General features: G+C 37.3%; 1 protein-coding gene across 1 annotated transcript; it reads right to left on the bottom strand.

The window, feature by feature from the left end:
- Positions 1–1,143: 1,143 nt before the first annotated feature.
- On the bottom strand, positions 1,144–21,469 carry LOC137093762 (regulator of G-protein signaling protein-like). Its single transcript, XM_067458608.1, has 20 exons — positions 21,416–21,469; positions 21,188–21,270; positions 21,024–21,098; positions 19,917–20,043; positions 19,598–19,699; positions 19,190–19,348; positions 15,784–16,667; positions 14,594–14,656; positions 14,304–14,514; positions 13,722–13,781; positions 12,634–12,721; positions 12,315–12,502; positions 9,390–9,507; positions 6,480–6,564; positions 6,261–6,393; positions 6,029–6,176; positions 5,785–5,923; positions 2,237–2,361; positions 1,352–1,482; positions 1,144–1,260 (listed from the first exon to the last, which is right to left on the bottom strand). The coding sequence occupies exons 1-20, from the start codon at positions 21,456–21,458 to the stop codon at positions 1,163–1,165; spliced, it is 3,060 nt and encodes a 1,019-aa protein (XP_067314709.1). The 5' UTR covers positions 21,459–21,469; the 3' UTR covers positions 1,144–1,162.
- Between the last annotated feature and the right edge of the window lie 206 nt (positions 21,470–21,675).

The following is a 21,675-nucleotide window of genomic DNA, read 5'->3' as shown; positions in this document are numbered from 1 at the left end:
TGATTTTTGTTTTAAAGTTTGAGTTAATATGGTAACACTTTATTTTAGGGTGATGTAGTTTTACGTTAATACATGTATTAACTATAGTAATAACAGTAAATTATGCATAATTACAAGTAACTAACCATAAACCAAACACTGACCGTAGCTGTAACTCTATGTAGTTAATTGACTTGTATGTATTTGAGTAAGTAATGTAATCATGTTTCCTTAAAATAAAAGGGTTACATTTCATTTCAAGGTTGTTGTTTTTTATACTTTATTTAAGTTTTGAGTAATATTAAAGCTGCAGTCCATAAGTTTTTGCGCTCTAGCGGTTAGTAAACAGAACTTCATGTATCTTGCAGAAGAACACTGCAGTCGGAGCTACTTCTATGGCGAGTCACGCAGGGACTGTGCTCCTCCGCAGCGGTTCCTACCAGACCGGTCTAAAATAATCCCAAAATAAACACTTAATATAAGTGTACCATAATGATTCAGGGTAAGACAAAAGCACGGTTTGGAAAATGGATTCATTCAAGTTCTCATTCTCATTATATCATTTTTGTAAATCTTGAATACACAAAAAAGTTACGGACAGCAGCTTTAAGTACTTAAGGTTAGGATAAGGGTTTGGTTTGCATGCAATTATTCATTATTTATAGTCATTACTATAGTAAATACATGTAACATTATGTAACAATGACACTGTAAAATAAAGTGTTACCAATTATAACGTTATGGAGAAACAGGATTATAGCAATGTTAGGTTCATACATGGAGAAACTGTCACTCTCTTACTCACACACACACACACGCGTTTGTTTTTTTGACATATGGGGCATTCCATAGGCGTAATGGTTTTTATACTGTACGAACCGTAATTTTTATCCCCCTACACTGCCCCTGCCCCTAAACCTACCCATCACAGGAAACATTCTGCATTTTTACCTTCTCTAAAAACTCATCCCATATGATTTATAGGCATTTTGAAAAGTAGGGACATGGCCAATGTCCTCATATTTCACCCTCTCCTTGTGATATGTCATACCCATGTCATTATACACATTTGAGTCCTCATGTGTCACAAAAACATGCCCCCCCCCCCCCCCCCCCACACACACACACACACACACACTATGAAGAGCAGCAGTCTGAAGTAAAGCAGCTGGTTTAATGTCCTTCATCTGGCAGAAGGAGAAGCGGTCTTGTTGTGCGAGGTCTGCGGCAGCACCAGTGTGAGGCCGTGTTGGGCGGAGAAACGCAGGATGGCATCTTTAACTGGTCAAACACATCGGTAAAGGGTTAAAAAGTTTGAACACTCACAATGGCTGTTCATAATTTGATGCATGTAGTTTGAAAAACTTCCCACCTTCATTTGATCTGACCGTCTTGATCTGCTGGATGTTTAAAGGACGCTGCTCTGCAGGACGAGAGCGAGCTGCATTATTCTTCAGTGCTTTATTGGGGTAGAACTTCTTCATCATCTTTAGCTCACAAAACCTAGCAAAGGAAACACCCAGTTACACCTAAACCTCCTAAATCTGAAAAAATAAAAAACCTAGCAAGTTATTTACAATTAGTGTTGTGATTTTCCCTAATTTGAAATGCAATTTACATGAACGTTTATTCATAATAATTTGACAAAATATACCTGTTTAATGCAACCTTTCAAATTATAGCAAGCTAAAATAAATAGAATTAATTAGATATGTATATGTTTAAACATGCTAATCTTAATATAAGATAATCTTAATAATAATTGATACCTTTTATTTAAAGGCACCTTTCAAGGACACTGTGCAATATAAAACAAGGCAATAAAATACAAGAATACAAAACACAAACTTACACATCAATAATCATATCATTAAAAGCTAAACAGATTTCTATCTGAAAAGTTATCTGAACTTTAAATTGGGGAATTGAATCCATTTGCGGATGTGCAGTGGTAAAAATATTCCAATATAGCAAGCCTTTTCATTCATATTTAGGCTATTTATTTTTGGTTTCAATTTTATTCATATTGCAAACAAATCTTTTAAAGCAACCTTGTACTTCAGAAAAGTTGTGTATGAATAAGGCAGACTTAAAATTTCTTTACTATTTTAGCAATTTGATGTGTTCTGTCCCATTTTATTGCCTTAAATTATTACTTTATTATTTCGACCAAATGTTAATTATTTGTAAAGAGACCTTGAGCTTGCTTCTGTTACACTACAGTCTGTGTGTGTGTGATATGAAAATGTCTGATCACTTTTTCCAGCAGCAGACAAGAATTGGAAACACTTCCACCATAACTAGATAGAAGAGTGTGCGGTCCACCTTCCCAGAGGCAAAGCGCTGCATTATGGCATCTTTCTGAGCTTCAGTGGTGTTGATCTGAGTAAACACACACACACACACACACACACACACACACACACACACACACACACACACACACACACACACACACACACACACACACACACACACACACACACACACACACAGTTACATGGGGATTTTCCATAGACGTAATGGTTTTTATACTGTACAAACTTTATACTCTCCCCTTACACTAACCCTACTCAGACTCCTTAACCTACCCATCACACAAAACTGCATTTTTACATTGTCAAAGAAACATCACTTAGTATGATTTATAAGCTGTTTTCCTCATGGGGAACAAAAATGTGCCCACAAGGACAAGGATTTTGGATATTGTCATCTTTGTGGAGACATTTTAACTCATAATGTAAGGTTTATCAGGGCACACACACACACAGACACACACACACACACACACACACACACACACACACACACACACACACACACACACACACACACACACACACACACACACACACACACACACACTAAATAATGATTCACAGATTATTTGTGCTGTAACCTTTCCTTTGTAAAAAACAACAAAACATTTTGCACTTAAATAAGTAACAAAAAACTCTGTCACATCAGCGGGATAAACATAAACATTTATTACTGTTTTTAATTATAATTTTTTCCTGGGGGCAACAAGAAGGGGGTCCATGGGAATAGTGGAAAAACGGATAATAACGTAGTACATAAATAATGTGTGTTAACATTTATAATTTTTCACAGTACACATCATACACTATAATTGTCAAAAGTTTTGTGAAGCCTGCCTTTACATGCACATACATGCACCTTTAATGACATCCCATTCTTAATCCAGAGGGTTTAATACACTCTAAAAAATGCTGGGTTAAAAACAACCCAAGTTGGGTTGAAAATGCACCGACCCAACAATTGAGTTGTTTTAACCCAATGGTTCAGTTGTTTTAACCCAGTGGTTGAGTTGTTTTAACCCAGTGGTTGGGTTAAATGTTGCTTAAGACAACCCAATTGCTGGGTAAGAACAACTCAACCATTGGGTTAAAACAACCCAATTGTTGGGTCGGTGCATTTTCAACCCAACTTGGGTTGTTTTTAACCCAGCATTTTTTAGAGTGTATGGAGGAATATCAGGAAGGGGACATCCCCAAACTGTTCCCACAAAGTTGGGAGCATGAAATTGTCCAACATGATGTCAGGAGTCCTTTTCACTGAAACTAAGAGGCCAAGCCCAAGCCCAAAAAAACTACCCCACACCATAATCCCCCCTCCACCAAACTTTACACTAGGCACAATGCAGTCAGGCAAGTACCGTTCTCCTGACAAAAGCCAATCCCAAACTTGTCCACCAGATTGCCACATAGAGAAGCGTGATTGGCCACTCCAGAGAACACGTCTCCACTGCTCTAAAGTCCAGTGGCGACATGCTTTACACCACTGCATCCGACGCTTTGCATTGCTCTTGGTGATGTAAGATTTGGATGTAGCTGCTCGGCCATGGAAACCCATCCCAGGAAGCTCTCTACACACTGTTCTTGAGCTAATCTGAAAGCCACACAAAGGGCTGTATTTTTGAAAAAAATCTAATTCTAACGGATATCAAATATCAAGCAATGCATTCGAATATATGCGAATATCTAAGCATATATCTATCTATAAGGGATATTAAGGTATCTTCAAAATGAATTACAGGCGTGCAAACTTTAAAAAAAACACACAACTTTTTCCCTTTTTTAAATGTCACCGTTGGCTTATAATGCAACAGAGATTTCTAACGTCAACAGATTTCACTAATAGACCTACCAATCTCTGTGTGAAAATAAAATAATGATGCCATCTTTCTAAAGTCATTTTTACACCCCTGTGAAAATTGTCACCCCCACTACAAAATATTGAATTACTCAGTAAATATACACCCATCACATTAAATATTTTGTCTGTTTTTCTTAATTTATGACAAAATTAACAAAATCGGGGAAATTTTCAGAAATTTGGCAGATTTTGACACAGAATGACTCAAATGTGTTTGTCTGAGAGCCTTTATACACACACTTAACACTCTAATAACTACACTCTGTGGTAACAGTACACATATTTTGAGTGTCCCTTATTATGTCCCTTATTTTCTTAAAGAACCACGATTGTCCCTTATTTTCATTTACAGGAGTTGGCAACCCTACGTATAAAACACCTTCAATAGTTGTTGTTACCTCAGGGGAGGAGAGGACTCAGCAAAAAATAAAATAATATTAGAGTACCGGCACTTCTTTTGGGCCACTTAAAGCACTGCTGACAGTCATAAACAGGACTCAAGCCACAGTCTATATTGAAAAATAAATTGTTAATTTAATGTTTGAAACAGCAGGTTATCAACTTAATCGATAAGAAGTGCCACTATACAATCATCACAGCTTTCAGTTTGTCTGCATTAGATGTCGACGCCGTCCTCTCCAGCAGCTGGAATGTTACGGATGCCATAGCAACTCTCAACGGCCACCAGGACTTATACGGTTTTATAAAAGCTATTTATTTGTTGTAAAGATAGATAGATAGATAGACCAGTTGAAGTAGTTGATTGTTTGCTTACATAGGTTTAGGGACAGTGTCATTTATTGTTCGATTACGGATATTTCACGTCATTTTCGAATGCATATTCGAATATCGAATAAAAAGTGACAGCCCTAGAGGTCTGTAGCTGTTGACTCTTCAGAAAGTTGGCGACTTCTGCACACTGTAACCCTCAGCATCTGCTGACCCCTCTGCTGTTCTCAGATTTTACGTGGCCTACCACTTTGTGGCTGAGTTGCTGTTGTTCCCAATTGCTTCGACTTTGTTATAATACCCCTAAACAGTTGACCATGGAAAATTTTAGTAGTGAGGAAATTTCACGAATGGACTTATTGCACAGATGGCAACCTACAGTATCACAGTACCACGCTTGAGTTCACTGAGCTCCTGAGAGCAATTCTTTCACAAATGTTTGTAGAAGCGTCTGCATGCCTAGTGCTTGATTTTACACACCTTTGGCCATGGATGTGATAGCAACACCTGGATTCTGTGATTTGGAGGGGTGTCCCAATACTTTTGGAAATATAGTGTATATGCAAATATGTAACTGCCTTTTAAATGTTAGGATGGGGGTCTCTTGCACAAAGATGATCACATATGGGGGTCTGTGCCTACTAAAATATTGAAAACCCCTGCTTTTAATATTAGTTATAAACTTTTACTGTACTATTTCTGCTTATTGAGGCAATTCAGCCATACAAAGTATTACCACATTAGTCAGAATGAAATACATTTTCTGTGATTAAAATTGTGTTCAAGTTGTGGGTATTACATCTTTACTATGTTACTTCTGATATACAATTAGTTAGTAAGCACATCTAGCAGCTTAGTTATTCTAATTAATATAGGACAGATGTTATATAATTAACATACCAAGATCTTTGGTGAGAGATTTGAGTGGAGAAATATGTTGATGATGAGCTCAGCTTTGCGGTGAAGCATGGCATAATCAACCTCGCTATACAAGCCGTCTGATGCCATCACATCGCCTGCATCTGCCAAATGCCTGAACCTATAAACTCAGAAAAGATCAGTAAACTACCTCAATCCCAGATACCAGACAGAGCAAGGGCTTCAATTGCAAGTGTAGAGCGCCCTCTGCTGGACGACTCCTGACCTCTCACACTCAATGTAGAAGGAAAGATCATTGACTAAGAAGTCCACTATCACCGCTTTGTTGAAAATGTTTCGTATTTTAGGTTTAAACTTTTCTCCGTCTGTGTTGAAATCGGAGGTCTGCTGGGCCTTGTGGCGAACCACACAAGCTGGAGAAAAACAACAACGTCTTTTACCTGCTCGCACAGCACTGATACATCTCAAGTAAACGGATGGAGCGTGGAGGAACTCACGGTCTGAGAAGTGCTTGTAGTCCTTTATCAGATACTCTTCAAACTCAGCTCTGATATCACGCTTCTCTAGGATGGCTAGAAACTTCGAAACACTGTGAATGAACCTCCGTACAGCATTCCACCCCGTCGCCTTCTGAAGAAATCAAACAAATGAAATGAGCTCAGCGAGGGGACAAAATGGTCTGAAAAGTGCTTTTTTAATTCATTAAAATATTTTACCAGGTCCATCAGCACGGGTTCTTTCAGGCTCAGTTCAGATGTATCAGGAGAACAAGTAGAAAAAGATTCCTGATATAGTTTGAACCTGTTTGAGATCAGATTTGTACTGTATGTAACCATTGTAAAACATTTAAAACCATCAAGCACACTCATAGACCTGGGTGATAATATAGATTTTTCGATGATTCATGAAGTAGTTGAGATTTGCCATATGCAATAACTAGTTAAATAATGCGATATTTGATATTGCAATAGGATATTGCAATTAGTGTGTAAAATCTATTTAAATTTAAAAAATAAAATAAAAAACTAATAATGATACCATTTATGTGTTTCAATCTGACGATATAATTTTAACATCAATGTAAACAAACAAAAATATAACACAAATGTAATGCAGACATGAAACTGAACTGAAGAGATCACACACTTTCTGAAAGGTGGCTTATGCGCACGTTTCGGTGTCTGTGTCAGACAGCGCGAGACTGCAAGGAGTTGTTTTTCGTCATTACGTTTAAAGCACTAGGTAACTTTTCAACCTTCATAATATATTTTTTAAGACTCTTGTGATGATTCATCGACTTACAATAGGTTGAATGACACGTCTGCCATAGCCTGATGGGGTCTGTATCGTTTTTAATCGTACTTTTAAAGTTCGGGTTTCGGGTAGTAACCCGAGAACAAAAAGAACTACAAAATTCGACTGCTGTACGGCATATACGTCACTTCCACCAACACCCACACTTCCTTACATTCGGACGTGCGAGCCCAACTTTGTTCGTCGGATAATTTAGTCATGTCCGAAGCAGCAGAGACAAATAAGAAAGAAAAGGTTTTGTTGGAGGAAAGCAATTAGAGGAAACGAAAAAGTGATGGGATTAAAGGCAGGACGAGGATCAACATGTGACCAGCGTTTGCTCGTCGGCGTGAGCTGAAGGAGGCGTGTCCGACCGATGCTGTCCTGCTTGTTATGGTGATTACCTGCCACGCAAACATTGAACTGAAGTATCATATAGATTCTGTAAAACGGTAACCAATAGACTACTATAATGACGCTGGCTTGTAAACGTGAGCATTGTGATTATTTGGCGTTTGAAAAAAATAAAACCCATGAAATTATATTCATATGACATGCTGAAACATGCCACTGACTGTACCTGGGATGAAGACATTTCACACGCGACGCCAGAAGAACACCTGCATGTGAACTCCTCCTGCAGTGTTCAGGTTAACTGTTAGTGCTGCACCAACCCGCAGGCCGCTTTTATGAAGTTATTTGGCCCGCCCCGCACCACTGTATATATTTTTACAACCGGCCCCGCACCCGCGACCACACTCAAAAAAATGATACGTTGGATTAATTTAATTTTTTTATGTCAACGGGTTCCACGTAATTGGGTTATGTTGAATTTAATTAACATTGTTTATTTTGGAAAATGTAATTTTTTTTTTTTTTTTACATAAAGTTAATTCAATAACATTTAGTTAAATCAGGTTAACAATCTTAATTTTGCCCAAAGCTATTACGTTTAATTACTCTGAAATGAATATATAAAACAAGTAATCCAGTTTAATTGATTATTTTTATTTAGTGAAATGTTATTTTTTACAACATTTACAAAACCTTTTACATTACAAGATTGTATTGGCTAGACGATTTTTGTTTTTTTTTTACATCCATGGCATGCCCAAAGTCGTTTTTTTATTAATAAAATAACTTTAAGTGTTATTAGCAGATCATTACCCCAAGCGCACGCTCTACACTTCACCACAATGGTAACGTCCAAAAACACAAACATAACACAAACTTTTAAATACCAACAAAACAAAACATTACACATTAAAAAGTCTCTCCATTTTCTCATCTCGTAAGAAATGCATAAAATAGCACTTTATTTAAACATTTAATCTCCAAATTCAGCCCATTTGCAAAGCATGATGGGAAGTGAAAGTCCTGTTTGATTGGGTTACTTGATTGAATCATGTTATTTCAAAATAAAAACATCAAGTTATGTCAAAGAGTAACGGTTTTAAGTCAGTTTAACATGAATCAATTACACTGGAACCAGAAATAATGGTGTTAAATCAAGATGAATCACTTAAATAAAGTGAACAGCATCATAAGTCCATTTTTTGAGTGCATTACATAGACATACGGGGTCCGCGGGTTATGAGACGACCCGCGCATTACTAGTTCAGGGCTATCAGGGTTGTCATGTCAACAAATGCACGCGCGATGGCATCCCCTGTTGAAGGATGACAGATCTTACGACAGTAGTTGAGGACATTATTTTTTCCCAACTGTAGGGGGACCCCGAGAGCAAAAGTTGCCAAGTGCTGCTTTAATAACTCTTTGTAATGTCAAGCAAGTCACATAAGTAACAGTTGTGTGCCCAGTCTATTCTCTGCTATATGCGTTGCAGTTTTGACCTAAAACATACACTTTTTCATGATGTTGAATGTATATTAAGAGAGGGGGAATAATATAGTTACATTGTGCAACAAAAATAAACCAGGTGTTTGCTTTATAGTATATATTGAATTGGCAAATTAATATCTTGCTTCTCAGATGTTTCTTCTGAGGAAACCCAATAATTTCATGAGTTTCTTCCAATCTTCCAATTCTGACTTTATTTTTCTATAACTTACAAATATATTTTTTTCTTAGAATGTGAGATATAAACTTGGTAATTGTGACTTTTTAATCTCACAATTCTGACTTTTTTTTCCCTCACAATAAAATGTGAGATTATATCTCACAGGTGGAAACAAGCCTACTTACTTATTTCCCTGAATGGAATTTTGGGAGAAATATCTGGAACAAAGTTGATTGTTAAATAAAACCTAAATGAAAACCCCATAAAACAGCAACCTGAGCAAATACATTATCCCATAAGTTTATCGCAATACCATGTGGCCTCCAGGGATTTGGCAACCAGATGCTGGACGGTGTAGATGACGTCCAGAGGAGCCGTGTCCATCTGCGCCACACTGGTGACGATGTCAGCGTTGCACTGCAGGTAATCCGCTGCACGGGAGACAGACACCAAAACATACTTTTATTTCTTTACGTTTTTTTTTCTTTCTTTGGAGCATGCAAAACAATTACTAATGTTTAAAGGAACTGTATGTAAGAAATGTATTTCAATTAATCATAAAATGGCCCTGATATGTCATTAGACATTAAGAAATCATGTTAATTTCAAATACTTATATCACTGACAACCTGTTGAGTTAAGTGTTACCTGAGGCTTATTATTTCCCTTTTGGTGTGAAACGGTCTAGACATTTGCTCAAAAATAAAACTTTTTTTGTTATATATAAAACAAGCCTAGCCCAGGTGAAAAAAAGTAACGCAAAAGTAATGTAACGCATTACTTTAAAAAAAAAAGTAACTAAGTAACGTAATTAGTTACTCTTTAAGGGAGTAACGCAATATTGTAATGCATTACTTTTCAAAGTAAATTTCCCCAACACTGCTGACAACAGTAGTCTGGCCAGGATATTGTCATTTAAAAGTTGTTGTTGCAGCCCTGAACTGATGTTGATGTTGACATGTTGTGTTTTGGCCTGAAGCTCCGCCCTCCACCTATTGACCAATCATGAAGTCAGCAGTGTTTGGGCATCTGGGATATATCTAGTTAACACAGCTGCAGCTAAAACCGCTCTTTCTGGATCCTGCAACCTATCTGGCAACCTCTAGTAAGGGGGAGAGGAAGAGGGGATAGTGATTGCAGTTCCAGTTTTGGCCACAATCTTACATACACTTCCTTTTAAGACTGGAATCATTTATTCACACTCATGTCATTTAAAGCTGGGTTATTATAGTTAACTAAAACCAAAACCATAACAAAGCAAAACAAAACAAAAAACGTATTACTTGAAATAAAATGAACGTTAAATTAATTAAGAATAAAATTAAGCTGCGAACAGCAAAAAAGGGCCCCAGCACAAAAAAGGGCATAATAAGCTATGCAAGCATGGTTGGGAGCTTCAGAGCAACTGTCTGCAACAAGTAAAGACATTTTTTGATTATTTTAATGAGACCGAAACGTTGCTGGTAAAAAGTTTCTGATTTTTGCAAGTATTTATAGTGTGCGGGATTTCCTTTTGTTTGTTTATTGAGATTTTTGGATCTGGGTATCCTTCGTCCTACGCACCTATCTATTAGCGATGGTAATTGTGCACTAATAGATTATTTTAGTCAAAATGGCTGAAAAATCACTAATACAATCATCTCGTAATTTGATTAAATAGCTTATCACTTTTGACCAAGAGGTGGCGCTGTTACCAAATTGAGAGTGTGGTCAGTGTGGAAGCTTGGTGTTAATATGGTGTCAATCAAAAAGCTTTTAATAACTCTTCCCAGCATAGTCTGAAGAGTCGATTCTGGCGAAAATCAGAGCAACGGTCTAGGAGTTCAAAAAGTACTTTTTTAAAGAAATTCTAAATGACGAATAGCAGGTTAAACCAGTGGTATTATAGTTCTTGGTAAGAATATCAAGACCAGTTTCATTAAAGGTGCACTATGCAACTTTTCGTCCACTGGAGGACGCCTATTCTAAACGGCTCGCGAGTACCGGGACTTTTATTATGACGGGACGGGACACAGTCGCCGGGCGCCCGCACTTCCGCTTTTTCCGGTCAGGTAAAAACAGCTATTTTTATCATATCAGATACATTTAAGGGGCCAAGGGCTTCGGCCATCCGTCCGCTCTCTTCCCTGAACTGAAATGAAGTAGTGGGCTGTACTTTCCACACGACTGACATCAGGTTCAAGTACGGCAGGTTAGCTGGTGGTTATGTTGCCCGCATACCGCCTCCCACGGCCGAGACTGGTATTGCGATACCTGTCGGGCCGGGGCTAGTAATGCTACTGCTAATTAAGGTTGATATCTCTGCGGCACTATAACTTGACATTTTTTTAATGGCATCATCGCCCTTATTTCTTCTCATTCTTTTGATGCGTGTAGGTCATTTTTTGGATATTTTACCTCAATTTTTACACATGGCACCTTTAAAATAGGCAACATTTATCAGAAGTGTTTAATGAATTATAAAATTTTGACCAGAAGGGGGTGCTGTTCTGAAAACTTTTGGCTACTTTTACACTGTCAGCCCAAATCGGATTGGAATCTGACCTAACATTATTGACTGTCCAAACTGTGTCTCGCAACTGTTTTGTATGTCTTTAGTTTTTCCGGAATATCTACATTGGTTACAAAAACCACAACTTGGAAGGGTTTGCAATAGAGATTTTGTCTTATTTACAGCATGACAATGTGTAAAATTGCGCTAGCTGGACTACTCGTGTGTCACGAGTCGTGTTTCTGTTATGTCGCTATTTTCTGCTTGTCTGAAACTTTGCAACAAAACAACCTAGTTTCTGCAGCGGCTTTCAGCATGTTAACAACGTCTGACATTTATGCTTTACGTGCCATGAGAAAGTCACATAAACCACGCAAAATCAGAGCAGTCACACTGAAACCGATTTCCAGAAAAGTGTTTGAATAGGATTTCGCTTGAAATCTCATTTCATGCACTTGCGAGTATGCAAAAAAATCTGATTTGGACTGACAGTCAGATCATAGTTTCATAATAATATGCTAATGCCTGCAAAATTTAAAATGTCCGACACCCAAAATGAAAATGGCGATATAATTCGACGCGTCCATGCTACGATACGCTAAAAAGCACTAATAGCCTCGAGTCCATTTCGCCTTGGAATGATGCGAGGGTGAGTAAATGATGACAGGTTATTATTTTTGTAGGTGAACTATTCTTTTGACATTGAATTTAAAATAGTGTCATTCTATCCATGAACTAAAGCAGTACTGGGATTTTCTCTGTGAAAGAATTTGTCTATGATGGTGCGGATTTTAGCCTTCTGTCGCTTGGGTTCGCAGGAGCGCAGAGCTTCTGCTTCCTGAATGAAGAGTAGCGCTCCATCCGCACCGTGCTCTCGCAGAAACTGTTTGAAGTGATACATGTACTGAGATGTTGTGATGGCCTCTTCAAATGATCTGGAATATATCAGAAAACACAGACAACTTAGTCTCAGCTCAAGAAATCACTTAGCCTGAGATAATTAAAATGCTTTAAGAAATATTCTTCCCACAAATATAGCTTTTAACTCATCTTTCCAAATAAGTACCTGGGTTTTGTAGATGGCTTTTCAAAAATAATGTTTTCCTTCTTGACAGTTTTGATCTTGAGAACAGTGGGTTTAGATACGGGCACATCTGCATGTGAAGCATGCAATAAAACACAATTCAACTCCTTAAAGTAACAGCGGCATGCTTTCACTTCAAAATCAATGCAAATGAGTGTCTTGCTTTCATTGATGATCTTTACAGCATCTTAAACCATGCTCAAATATATCAAACAAAGGTTATTGGAGTACTTTTTACTAAATATGATTTCAGATATTCTACTTCAAATTTTCGCATTCAAGGGGTTAGATCCCACAAAAATGAAAAATCTGTCATTAATTACTTACCCTAATGTCGTTCGACACCCGTAAGACCTCCGTTCATCTTCAGAACACAGTTTAAGATACTTTTGTTGAAATCCGATGGCTCAGAAAGGCCTTCATTGGCACCAATGTCATTTCCTCTCTCAAGACCCATAAAGGCACTAAAGACGTCGATACAAAGCCCATCTCACTACAGCGGCTCTACAATCATTTTATGAAGCGACGAGAATAGTTTTCGTGCGCAAAAAAACCCCGAAATAATGACTTATATAGTGATGGGCTGATTTCAAAACAAGGCTTCGTAAAGTCTTGAAGCATTTTGAATCAGCGAATCGGTTCATGATTCGGATCGTGTGTCAAACTGCCAAACTGCTGAAATCACGTGGCATCACGCCGAATCAGTATTCGATACACTGATTCATAAAGCTCCGAGGCTTTACGAAGCTTTGTTTTGAAATCAGCCCATCACTATATAAGTCATTATTTCGTTTTTTTTGTGCACAAAAACTATTCTTGTCGCTTCATAAAATGATTGTAGAGCCACTGTAGTGAGATGGGCTTTGTAACGACGTCTTTAGTGCCTAGAGCGACATGAGGGTGAGTCATTAATGACAGATTTTTAATTTTTGGGTGTACTAACCCTTTAATTCAGTGTGTTATTTGCCATTTCTTTGTAATTGTTTTTTTAAACATACTAGAAATTTCACACAAAAAAAATTCAGTGAACAAAGATGAATTTTAGGTTAAATAATTATAATTTACAGTACCTTGAGCAAGGGGTGTTATGATATCACTCTCTGTCATGAGCTTTGGCTCCTCGGATACATCTGCCCAACACAAGCAAGAAAAAAAAAAGCCACCAAGTAACCTTTATTTATATAGCTCTTCATACAGTACCTATTTTTTCAAAGCTACAGTGATAAACGTGAAAATAACGATCCATGATGCTCTAAAAAAGACAATAGTGTCCTTAGTGTGTGTTGATTCCGTTCAGTTCAATAACTGTGAAGTTCATTTCATGTTACATATATGTGTAACAAGGACACTGTAAATAAAGTGTTACCCTTTTTCTTCACAAAAACACTACTTTTAGGACATAGTATAAGTATGCGAATTGGGACGCAGCAGTTGTGAACCTTTAAACTGAGCTATATGCAGCTGCTCTACTGAAGATAATTGTGTCGTTATTGACTGAGCCAGTTCACTGTTGATTCCATTCAGTTTAATAAGTGTCCATGTTGCAAAATTCATCAATTATGAAACAAAGTCGAATCAGCTGTAAAGCAGATCAGTGGTGTCATCATCATTCGGCTCAATTCGTTTCGAGTTTTGTTCCTGTGTATTCTTACTGATTATGCTGTACTTGTGCAGAAGCGATCCTCCTTTCTGCAGGTCTTGCAGTGCCACAAAAGCCCAGCTGTCCTGAGACAGAGCGGCGGGGTCCAGTCGGCTGCAGCATCCTTCACACAGAACCAACGCCTCCGTCTGAGTGAGATGAACTTCTGTTTCTGTCTCGAAACCAGAGAACAGCAGCTCTACAGAGTCTACACTGCATGAACTCTGAAAGACATTGAAGTAGGTTACTGAAAACTGAAGTGAAAGCGTCCACTGGTTTGAGTCATTGGTTAAGGTCACTCACCAGATGAGACACCAGAACTTTGTCCTCGGCATCTAAAAATGAGTCATAAGTGTCTTGTAGTTCCTGTGAAAAGAGCATATGAGAGATCTTCTCACATCTAAACGCCTCATAAAACCTGCACACTTCCTTAGCACTTATCAAATAAACTATTGCTCAAAAGTCTGGTTTAATTACAATTTAAAATACTGTTTCCCATGTGAATATATTGTAAAATGTAATTTATTCCTGTAATCAAAGCTAAATTTCAGCATCATTACTTCAGTCTTCAGTGTCACATGATCCTTCAGAAATCATTCTAATATGATGATTTTTGCTCAAGAAATATTTCTGATTTTATATATATATATATATATATATAGGTGCTTCATTTTTCTGTGGAAAACGTCAAAAATAAATAGACCCCAAACCTTTGACACAAGTTCTCTAGCAAAAAATATTGTGTATATAGCGAAAATAAATGGTGAGCAGTGGCTATCAAGCTTCTAAAGAACACCCTTTTGATGCACCGACATTTTGGCCAACACCAATAACCAATAATTCTTCACATTTATTAGACAATAACCGTTATATTGACAGATAAATCGTAATCCAATTTATATATAATTTGAGAGCCTGATTACAAAACCAAACGTCTCAGCATTAAAAGCCATGTTCCAAGCACAATTATAATGTGCTCATTATAACTTTATGTAGCCTATATGACTGACCTAGTAAGCCTATATAGGACTGTGTTTCCTTTTCTGAAGTGATTTCAATCAAAGTTCAAGCTATTTAAAACCATCATGACGGACAGTGCCCATCTGAAGCGTCTCAGCTGAAGGAAATAATCCATTATTTATCGGCTTTAATAATATCAGCCAACTTTTCTTATCGGGCTGATAACGATGACATTAAACATTGAAATATCGGCCAATACCGATATGTTGGCTGATATATCACTAATTCTGATGATGAATAATTACTAACACAAACATTTTGGAATAATGTGATCAATCATGCACAATAAGACCAAGAATATGTATTAATAAACCATTTAGTTTTTATGTGGACTTGATGAAGACAGATGAAGACAAATCGCTTATATTTTTCTTGTTTATTCTTGTTGTATTTAAGATGAATTGGCTTTTTGTATTCCTCGGTTGTTTAGATAAAAAGCATCTGCTAAATGAATAAGTGTAAATAATGTTTACCTTGCATATTTCATATTTTGCCGTGTAGATCCACGGCACAGCCGCGCTGGACGGTAACAGAGAACGCAGCTGCTGGCTGGTGTGCGGATCCAGACGTTCACAGCACGGCATGCTCTCTTCAAGGTACGTCTCTGTTATCCGCTGGGCCACCGTCTGTCTCTGTGCACAGAAGGGATCTTCTCCTTGTGCTTTCAGAACCAGCAGGAGGAAAAAGTCAAGGTCCTCCAACAGATCCAGCATCTGCTGCTTTTCCACCAGGCCTTGGGCTCTCAGATAAGACCTAAAAGGACCTCCAGCTAGACCCTCGGCAGACAGGGCCGGCTGCAGATAGCAGTGGACATCGGATGGCGGAGTATGAATGTTCACACGGAAGGGAATCTGACATGCTGGTGTTTGGGCACATGTGTGAGGAACAACAGCTGTTGTATTCTCCGAGGGCTGGACGCAGTCTGTATATCTGTGCAGTTCTTGGGAAACATGTGCTAGGTTTGAACACTGGGAACCCTTTGGATCTTCCTGACTGGCTGGATGGAGCCACAAGCAGATGCTGTTTGCCTGTAAGCGCTCTATGTTGGGCTTGTGTGAACTCCACAGGTGGCGTTTGCTGCGCTTACTGCAGTAGGATTTAGCGGGGCTCAGCGTGGGATTCGTCTTGCTCTGGTCTGGTGGGGAGGGACATTGAACAGAAGGAGAGGAAAAGGATGTGTATTTCTCTACAATGGGTTGACATTCAGGCACACGCCACAACCAGGATTTACAGCAGTGTAAGAACTGAGGCAGCCAGTACGACTGCAGACGGCTCAGAGCTTTCCTTCTCATCTCTGACAAAACACATCCCTGGGAAATAAGTGGGCATTCTTTGGACAAGAGCTCAGTCATGTCATCTAAAAGAAAAACACATATAATCTGATAAAATATTCAATAACTGGTACATGAAAGGAAGGCATTAAGACTGAGACAAGCACATTCAAACAAAACATAATTTATAATACTGTTCAAAAGTTTGGGGAAAAATTTTCAGCAAGGATGCATTAGAAAGAATCCCAGTCTCCACAAGATTATTAAGCAACTGTTTTCAGCTGATAATAATAAGAAAAGTTTATTGAGTACCAAACGGTTATTACTACAACTATACTAAAACTAATAATAAAAATTGAAATGGAATTGAATTGTTAATTGAAATTCAGGTGAAATAAATACAATTTAAATATTACATTAAAAATTTAAACAGCACAAAAATTAGAAATGTTGCTTTGGTAAATAAATTTAAGTTGAGGCACAAAAATGACTAACTGGAAACTAAAAATTAACAATAAATTAAACAAATAATATTGAAAAAGAACAAAAACTAATAAAAATGACAAAAAAGTAAACTAAAATTAAAATGAATACTGAAAATAAAAAGACAAAAGCTAATTCAAATTATTAATACAAACTATAATAGTATATAAATAATACTAGAATATCTGTAAGGGTTATGTTTAGTGTTTTATGGCGTTTACACGACAGTGTTTGGAGGCTAGAAAATGCTCATTATTAAAAAGAGGTTTCAAAGTGCACGCTTTTGAGAAAAAGGTCATACACATGTGTAGTCAATTACATGTTCACTCTATAGGCGTGTAGTGTTTCTACTGGCCTGGCAGCAGAATACAGCGATTTTAGGCATTTTCCCGGATCTGTGTGAATGGGGAACGTTGTTGTCTGTAAAACTTTTCAAAAACGCAAACTTTCCCATTTTTAATACATCATTGTTGTGTAAATGTACCCTACATTTTATTTTCTCTGAGTTCTCATTGATTATCTGTTGTCATGGTTACGGTTTGCTTTGGGCACCTGTTTCTTGTTTAGTTGGTTTTCTCCTGTGTATTTATGGTACGTTTACACAAAAACGATATGCTTAAGACGGAGAACTTTTTCCTTTGAGTTTTCCGTGTACACATGTCAAAACGATCCCCATTCACACGGATCTGCAAAAACAATAAAACGCTGTATTCTTCTGTCAGGTCATTAGATGGCAATGAAACACTATAGACTGAACATGTAATACCCATGTGCGTGACATCACCATTTTCACAGATTTACATTTTTGTTTTCAAAAACTTGCTCTTTGAACTTGCACTTTTTCAAAAGTTTGCATTTTCAGGCACCCAAAATGCTGTACATCAACAACTAAAATGCATTGCATGTTTTTAGCTGAAAACGGTGTTGTGTAAACAGCCCTTTAAAGGTTCACTATGTAAAAAATTTTTTAAAAAAAATTAAACCACTAGGTCAGTGTTAAATATTTTGTTTAGTTGAGTACTTACAATATCCCAAATGTTTCCAACTATTTGTAAATCGCGAAAAAATTGCTATTTTAACAAGGAGCCGGGGCGGCAGTGGCTCAGTGGTTCATGTAGGTTGTCTACAAACCAAAAGGTTGGTGGTTCAATCCCTGGTTCCACCTGACCAAGTGTCGAAGTGTCCATGAGCAAGACACCTAACCCCAACTGCTCCCGACAAGCTGGATGGCACCTTACATGGCTGACATCGCCGTCGGTGTATGAATGAGTGAATGTGAGGCAAAAATGTAAAGCGCTTTGGATAAAAGCGCTATATAAATGCAGTCCATCCATTTACGTCTGAGGGAGTCGCCTGTCAATTGTGTCATATCTTCGTCACCCTCGTTTTCCGCTTTTTTGGGCAGAAGTGCCTTACTCTTAGCAGTGTGAACAAGTGTCACAGCAGCTGCTAAGCAAATAGACAGAGTAATGCCATAACATCATTTTAAACTCACTTAAATGTATCTAATATGATAAACAGTGCTGCGTTACCTCATACTCATGACCGGAGAAGAGGAAATGGCGGCGGCGACTGTGGCAGAATAAAAGTCCCGCTGCTCACGAGGCTTATGTTGCGCTCATCTTATTAATAATCACTCCAGCGGCCTTGCTCAGCTCCACAACACTCGGTCCTGCTCTACTTCATACTAACGTTAATAATCACATTCATGAACATGATTTCTCCCAGAGTCCTATTCCGATTCTTTTCCACCGGCTGTGAGGTGAAGACCACATTTCCCAAGAATCTGAGCTCAAACTTGGCATCATCAAACTACGCCTTTATGTTGAATAGTCGACCTCTAGCGGACTGAAAACTTACATTGTGCACCTTTAAGCTCCTAGTTTAGTTCTACTGATTGTCCAGTATTATATTTCCTTTGGTAAAGCTGTTGCTTTGGTTTCTCCTGTGGATTGCCTTCTTTGTTTTTTTTAAAATAAAGATACAACGGCTGTTTTCTATCCACCTCACCTCTTTCTTAAGCATAGGAGACTCCAAACTTTTGAATGGTAATGCAATCTTACAAACAGAATAACATAAATCGTGCGGTGTCTCAAGAGGAGAGAAGCACAAACACACGTCTCACCTGTGTGGCAGACAGACAGGATGGCAGAGCCTTCGCTCAGGTGAGAGAGTCTGATCGTTGTCTGAAGTGTTTGTTGATTCAAAGTCTGAAACTCATTTTCTTCTTCTTTCATACCCAACAACAGGGACACTCTCACACAGAACAAAACAAGCTCCTCTTCTGCTCCAAAACACATTACACACAGCATATATAATGCATTAGCACAAATTGGTTTTCTTTTTTTTCTTTCTATACCTGTATGATTTATTTTGGCATAGTCAGAACTTCAGAGCACTACAGCTCCACTCATTCCGAATGTAAATCTGATATCGAAGGTCTAATGAAAGAACTGGAGGCATTTAAAATTCAAATCAGTTTGAATGCAAAATGCATTTCAAAGAAAGAAGGTAAACCAGTGCAGCCTCACACCAGCAGTGGCCTTGAGAAATGAACGAAATCTCTGGATTCCCCTCACGCTGCCGAGACACTTTCTTAACAGCCACCGATCTGCCGGAGTCCATTTCAGATCCTCTGCAAACATCCTCATCATCATCATCATCATCATCATCATCATCATCATCATCATCATCATCATCATCATCATCATCATCAAAAACAAAACTTAATAGCTAACGTGGCATATTAATGTGACACGGCACCAGGCCGCTTTCATCCAGTGACATTTCATGAAGAAGAGTTCATGTGTCTCTAAACACACATCTGCACTGTCATGTGACCATAACATTACCTGTGGATTTAGAGGATGTGAAGTCAAGGATCTCAGCACAGAGAATGAAGTTGTGATAGAGCTCAGTTTGTTTGAAGAAAACCATCCGATGCGTCTCTAACCATTTCAGAAATGCTTCAGTGTTCACCTGACAGTAAAATGTGTTTCTAGATATTAACATTTTTGGCCAGTAACTATGAAAGCCCATTTCTGCCACATAAGAAAGATAATTATGGGTAAGATAATTATATTAGTATAATAAGATAATTAAAGATAACAGAAAAGGTTGAAATTATGACATACTAAGTCATAGTTATGAAGGTAAAATTATGATAAAATTATGATTTAAAAAGTCAACTATGACAAAAAAGTCCAAATTAAGACATAAAAGTTCAAAATGGTGACTTATAGTAATGTCATAATTATGACAGTCAAAATAATCACGTTAAAATTATAATTTTGACTTGTTTTTTTTATTTTTTTAATCTCATAATAATGATTGACCAAAAAGTTAAATTGTGACTTAGTAAGTCATGCTTTCATGTTTTATTATAAATTAGTCAAAATGGTTTAGTATATCATGATTATGACTTTTTATCTCATAATTATGACTTAGTGGTTGACCAAAAAGTCAAAATTATGACTTAGTATGCCATAATTGATCAAAATTTCGAACTAATGTCATAATTTATACTTTTGATAATGAATTAGTAATTAATATGTCATGGTTTTAACTTTCATCTAATAATTATGACTTAGTATCTTATAAGTGTGACTTAGTCGGTCATAATTTCATATTTTTAATTATGACTGTCATATTTTTTTATTATGACTTGATCAAAATTATATAATCATAATTATGACTTAGTATGGCATAAAAAGTCAAAATTATTACTTAATATCATAATTTTATATTTTTAATTATGACGTTGTCAAAATGAAGACTTAGTATGCCATATTTTCAACATTTCATCTTAAAATATAGTTTAGGGTGTCATAATTATTACGTTTAATATTATAATTAAGCATGATTTACAAAAAAATATTTAAGTTACATGTGGCAGAAATGGCCTTCCATAAACAACTGTTATTGTTGTCTAGTTCATATACTTATAAATAACATCCTACCTGAGCAAAGGGCACGTTTGGCCACATTAGCCACTTGTTTTCTTTGAGCATGTAGAGAGGGGTGTGTCCAAACACCTAAAACAGGACAACATAAAGGATGAGTCCAGGATAACGGCACACTCAAGGCATGGAAATACAGGAGGAGCAGACAGATTTCATCTTACTGGAAGACTTAAAAATGTGTTGAAGAAATCCACAAACACTTCATCTTTCAGGAGAAGCTTGAGTTCCATGTTGATGCTTTCCTCTGCAAATATGAATGCAATTGATTGATGACAGTGCCATTGATACATTTCAAGACCATATTCATGTTTACAACAAGTATGCCTACTTTGTAATAGTAATTAGACTTGTTAATGTAGCTGCTGATTGTGCTTATTGTCTGTTCTTACCCTGCTGATTATCATGTTTTTTGCTTATGCGCTTTGGTCTCATTTCTGCCCTGTTCAAAATGATGTTTAAACGATAGCTTTTTGTTGCCTTGACAACGCTTATTATCTTGAACCGTTTTACTTTTATAACTTTTATTTTATATACTGCCAAAATAAATACCAATCTAATAAATACAAATATTACAAATACAACGTTTATTTGTCAATACGTGGTCGAGACATGTTTTATCATTATAATATTTTATGTATGTGCTAATCAT

This window comes from Pseudorasbora parva, chromosome 12 (assembly GCF_024679245.1).
Source record: "Pseudorasbora parva isolate DD20220531a chromosome 12, ASM2467924v1, whole genome shotgun sequence".
Classification (NCBI taxonomy): Eukaryota; Metazoa; Chordata; class Actinopteri; order Cypriniformes; family Gobionidae; genus Pseudorasbora; species Pseudorasbora parva.
Note: the sequence above shows the minus strand (reverse complement) of the source record. Positions and strands in the feature narration are given on the sequence as shown.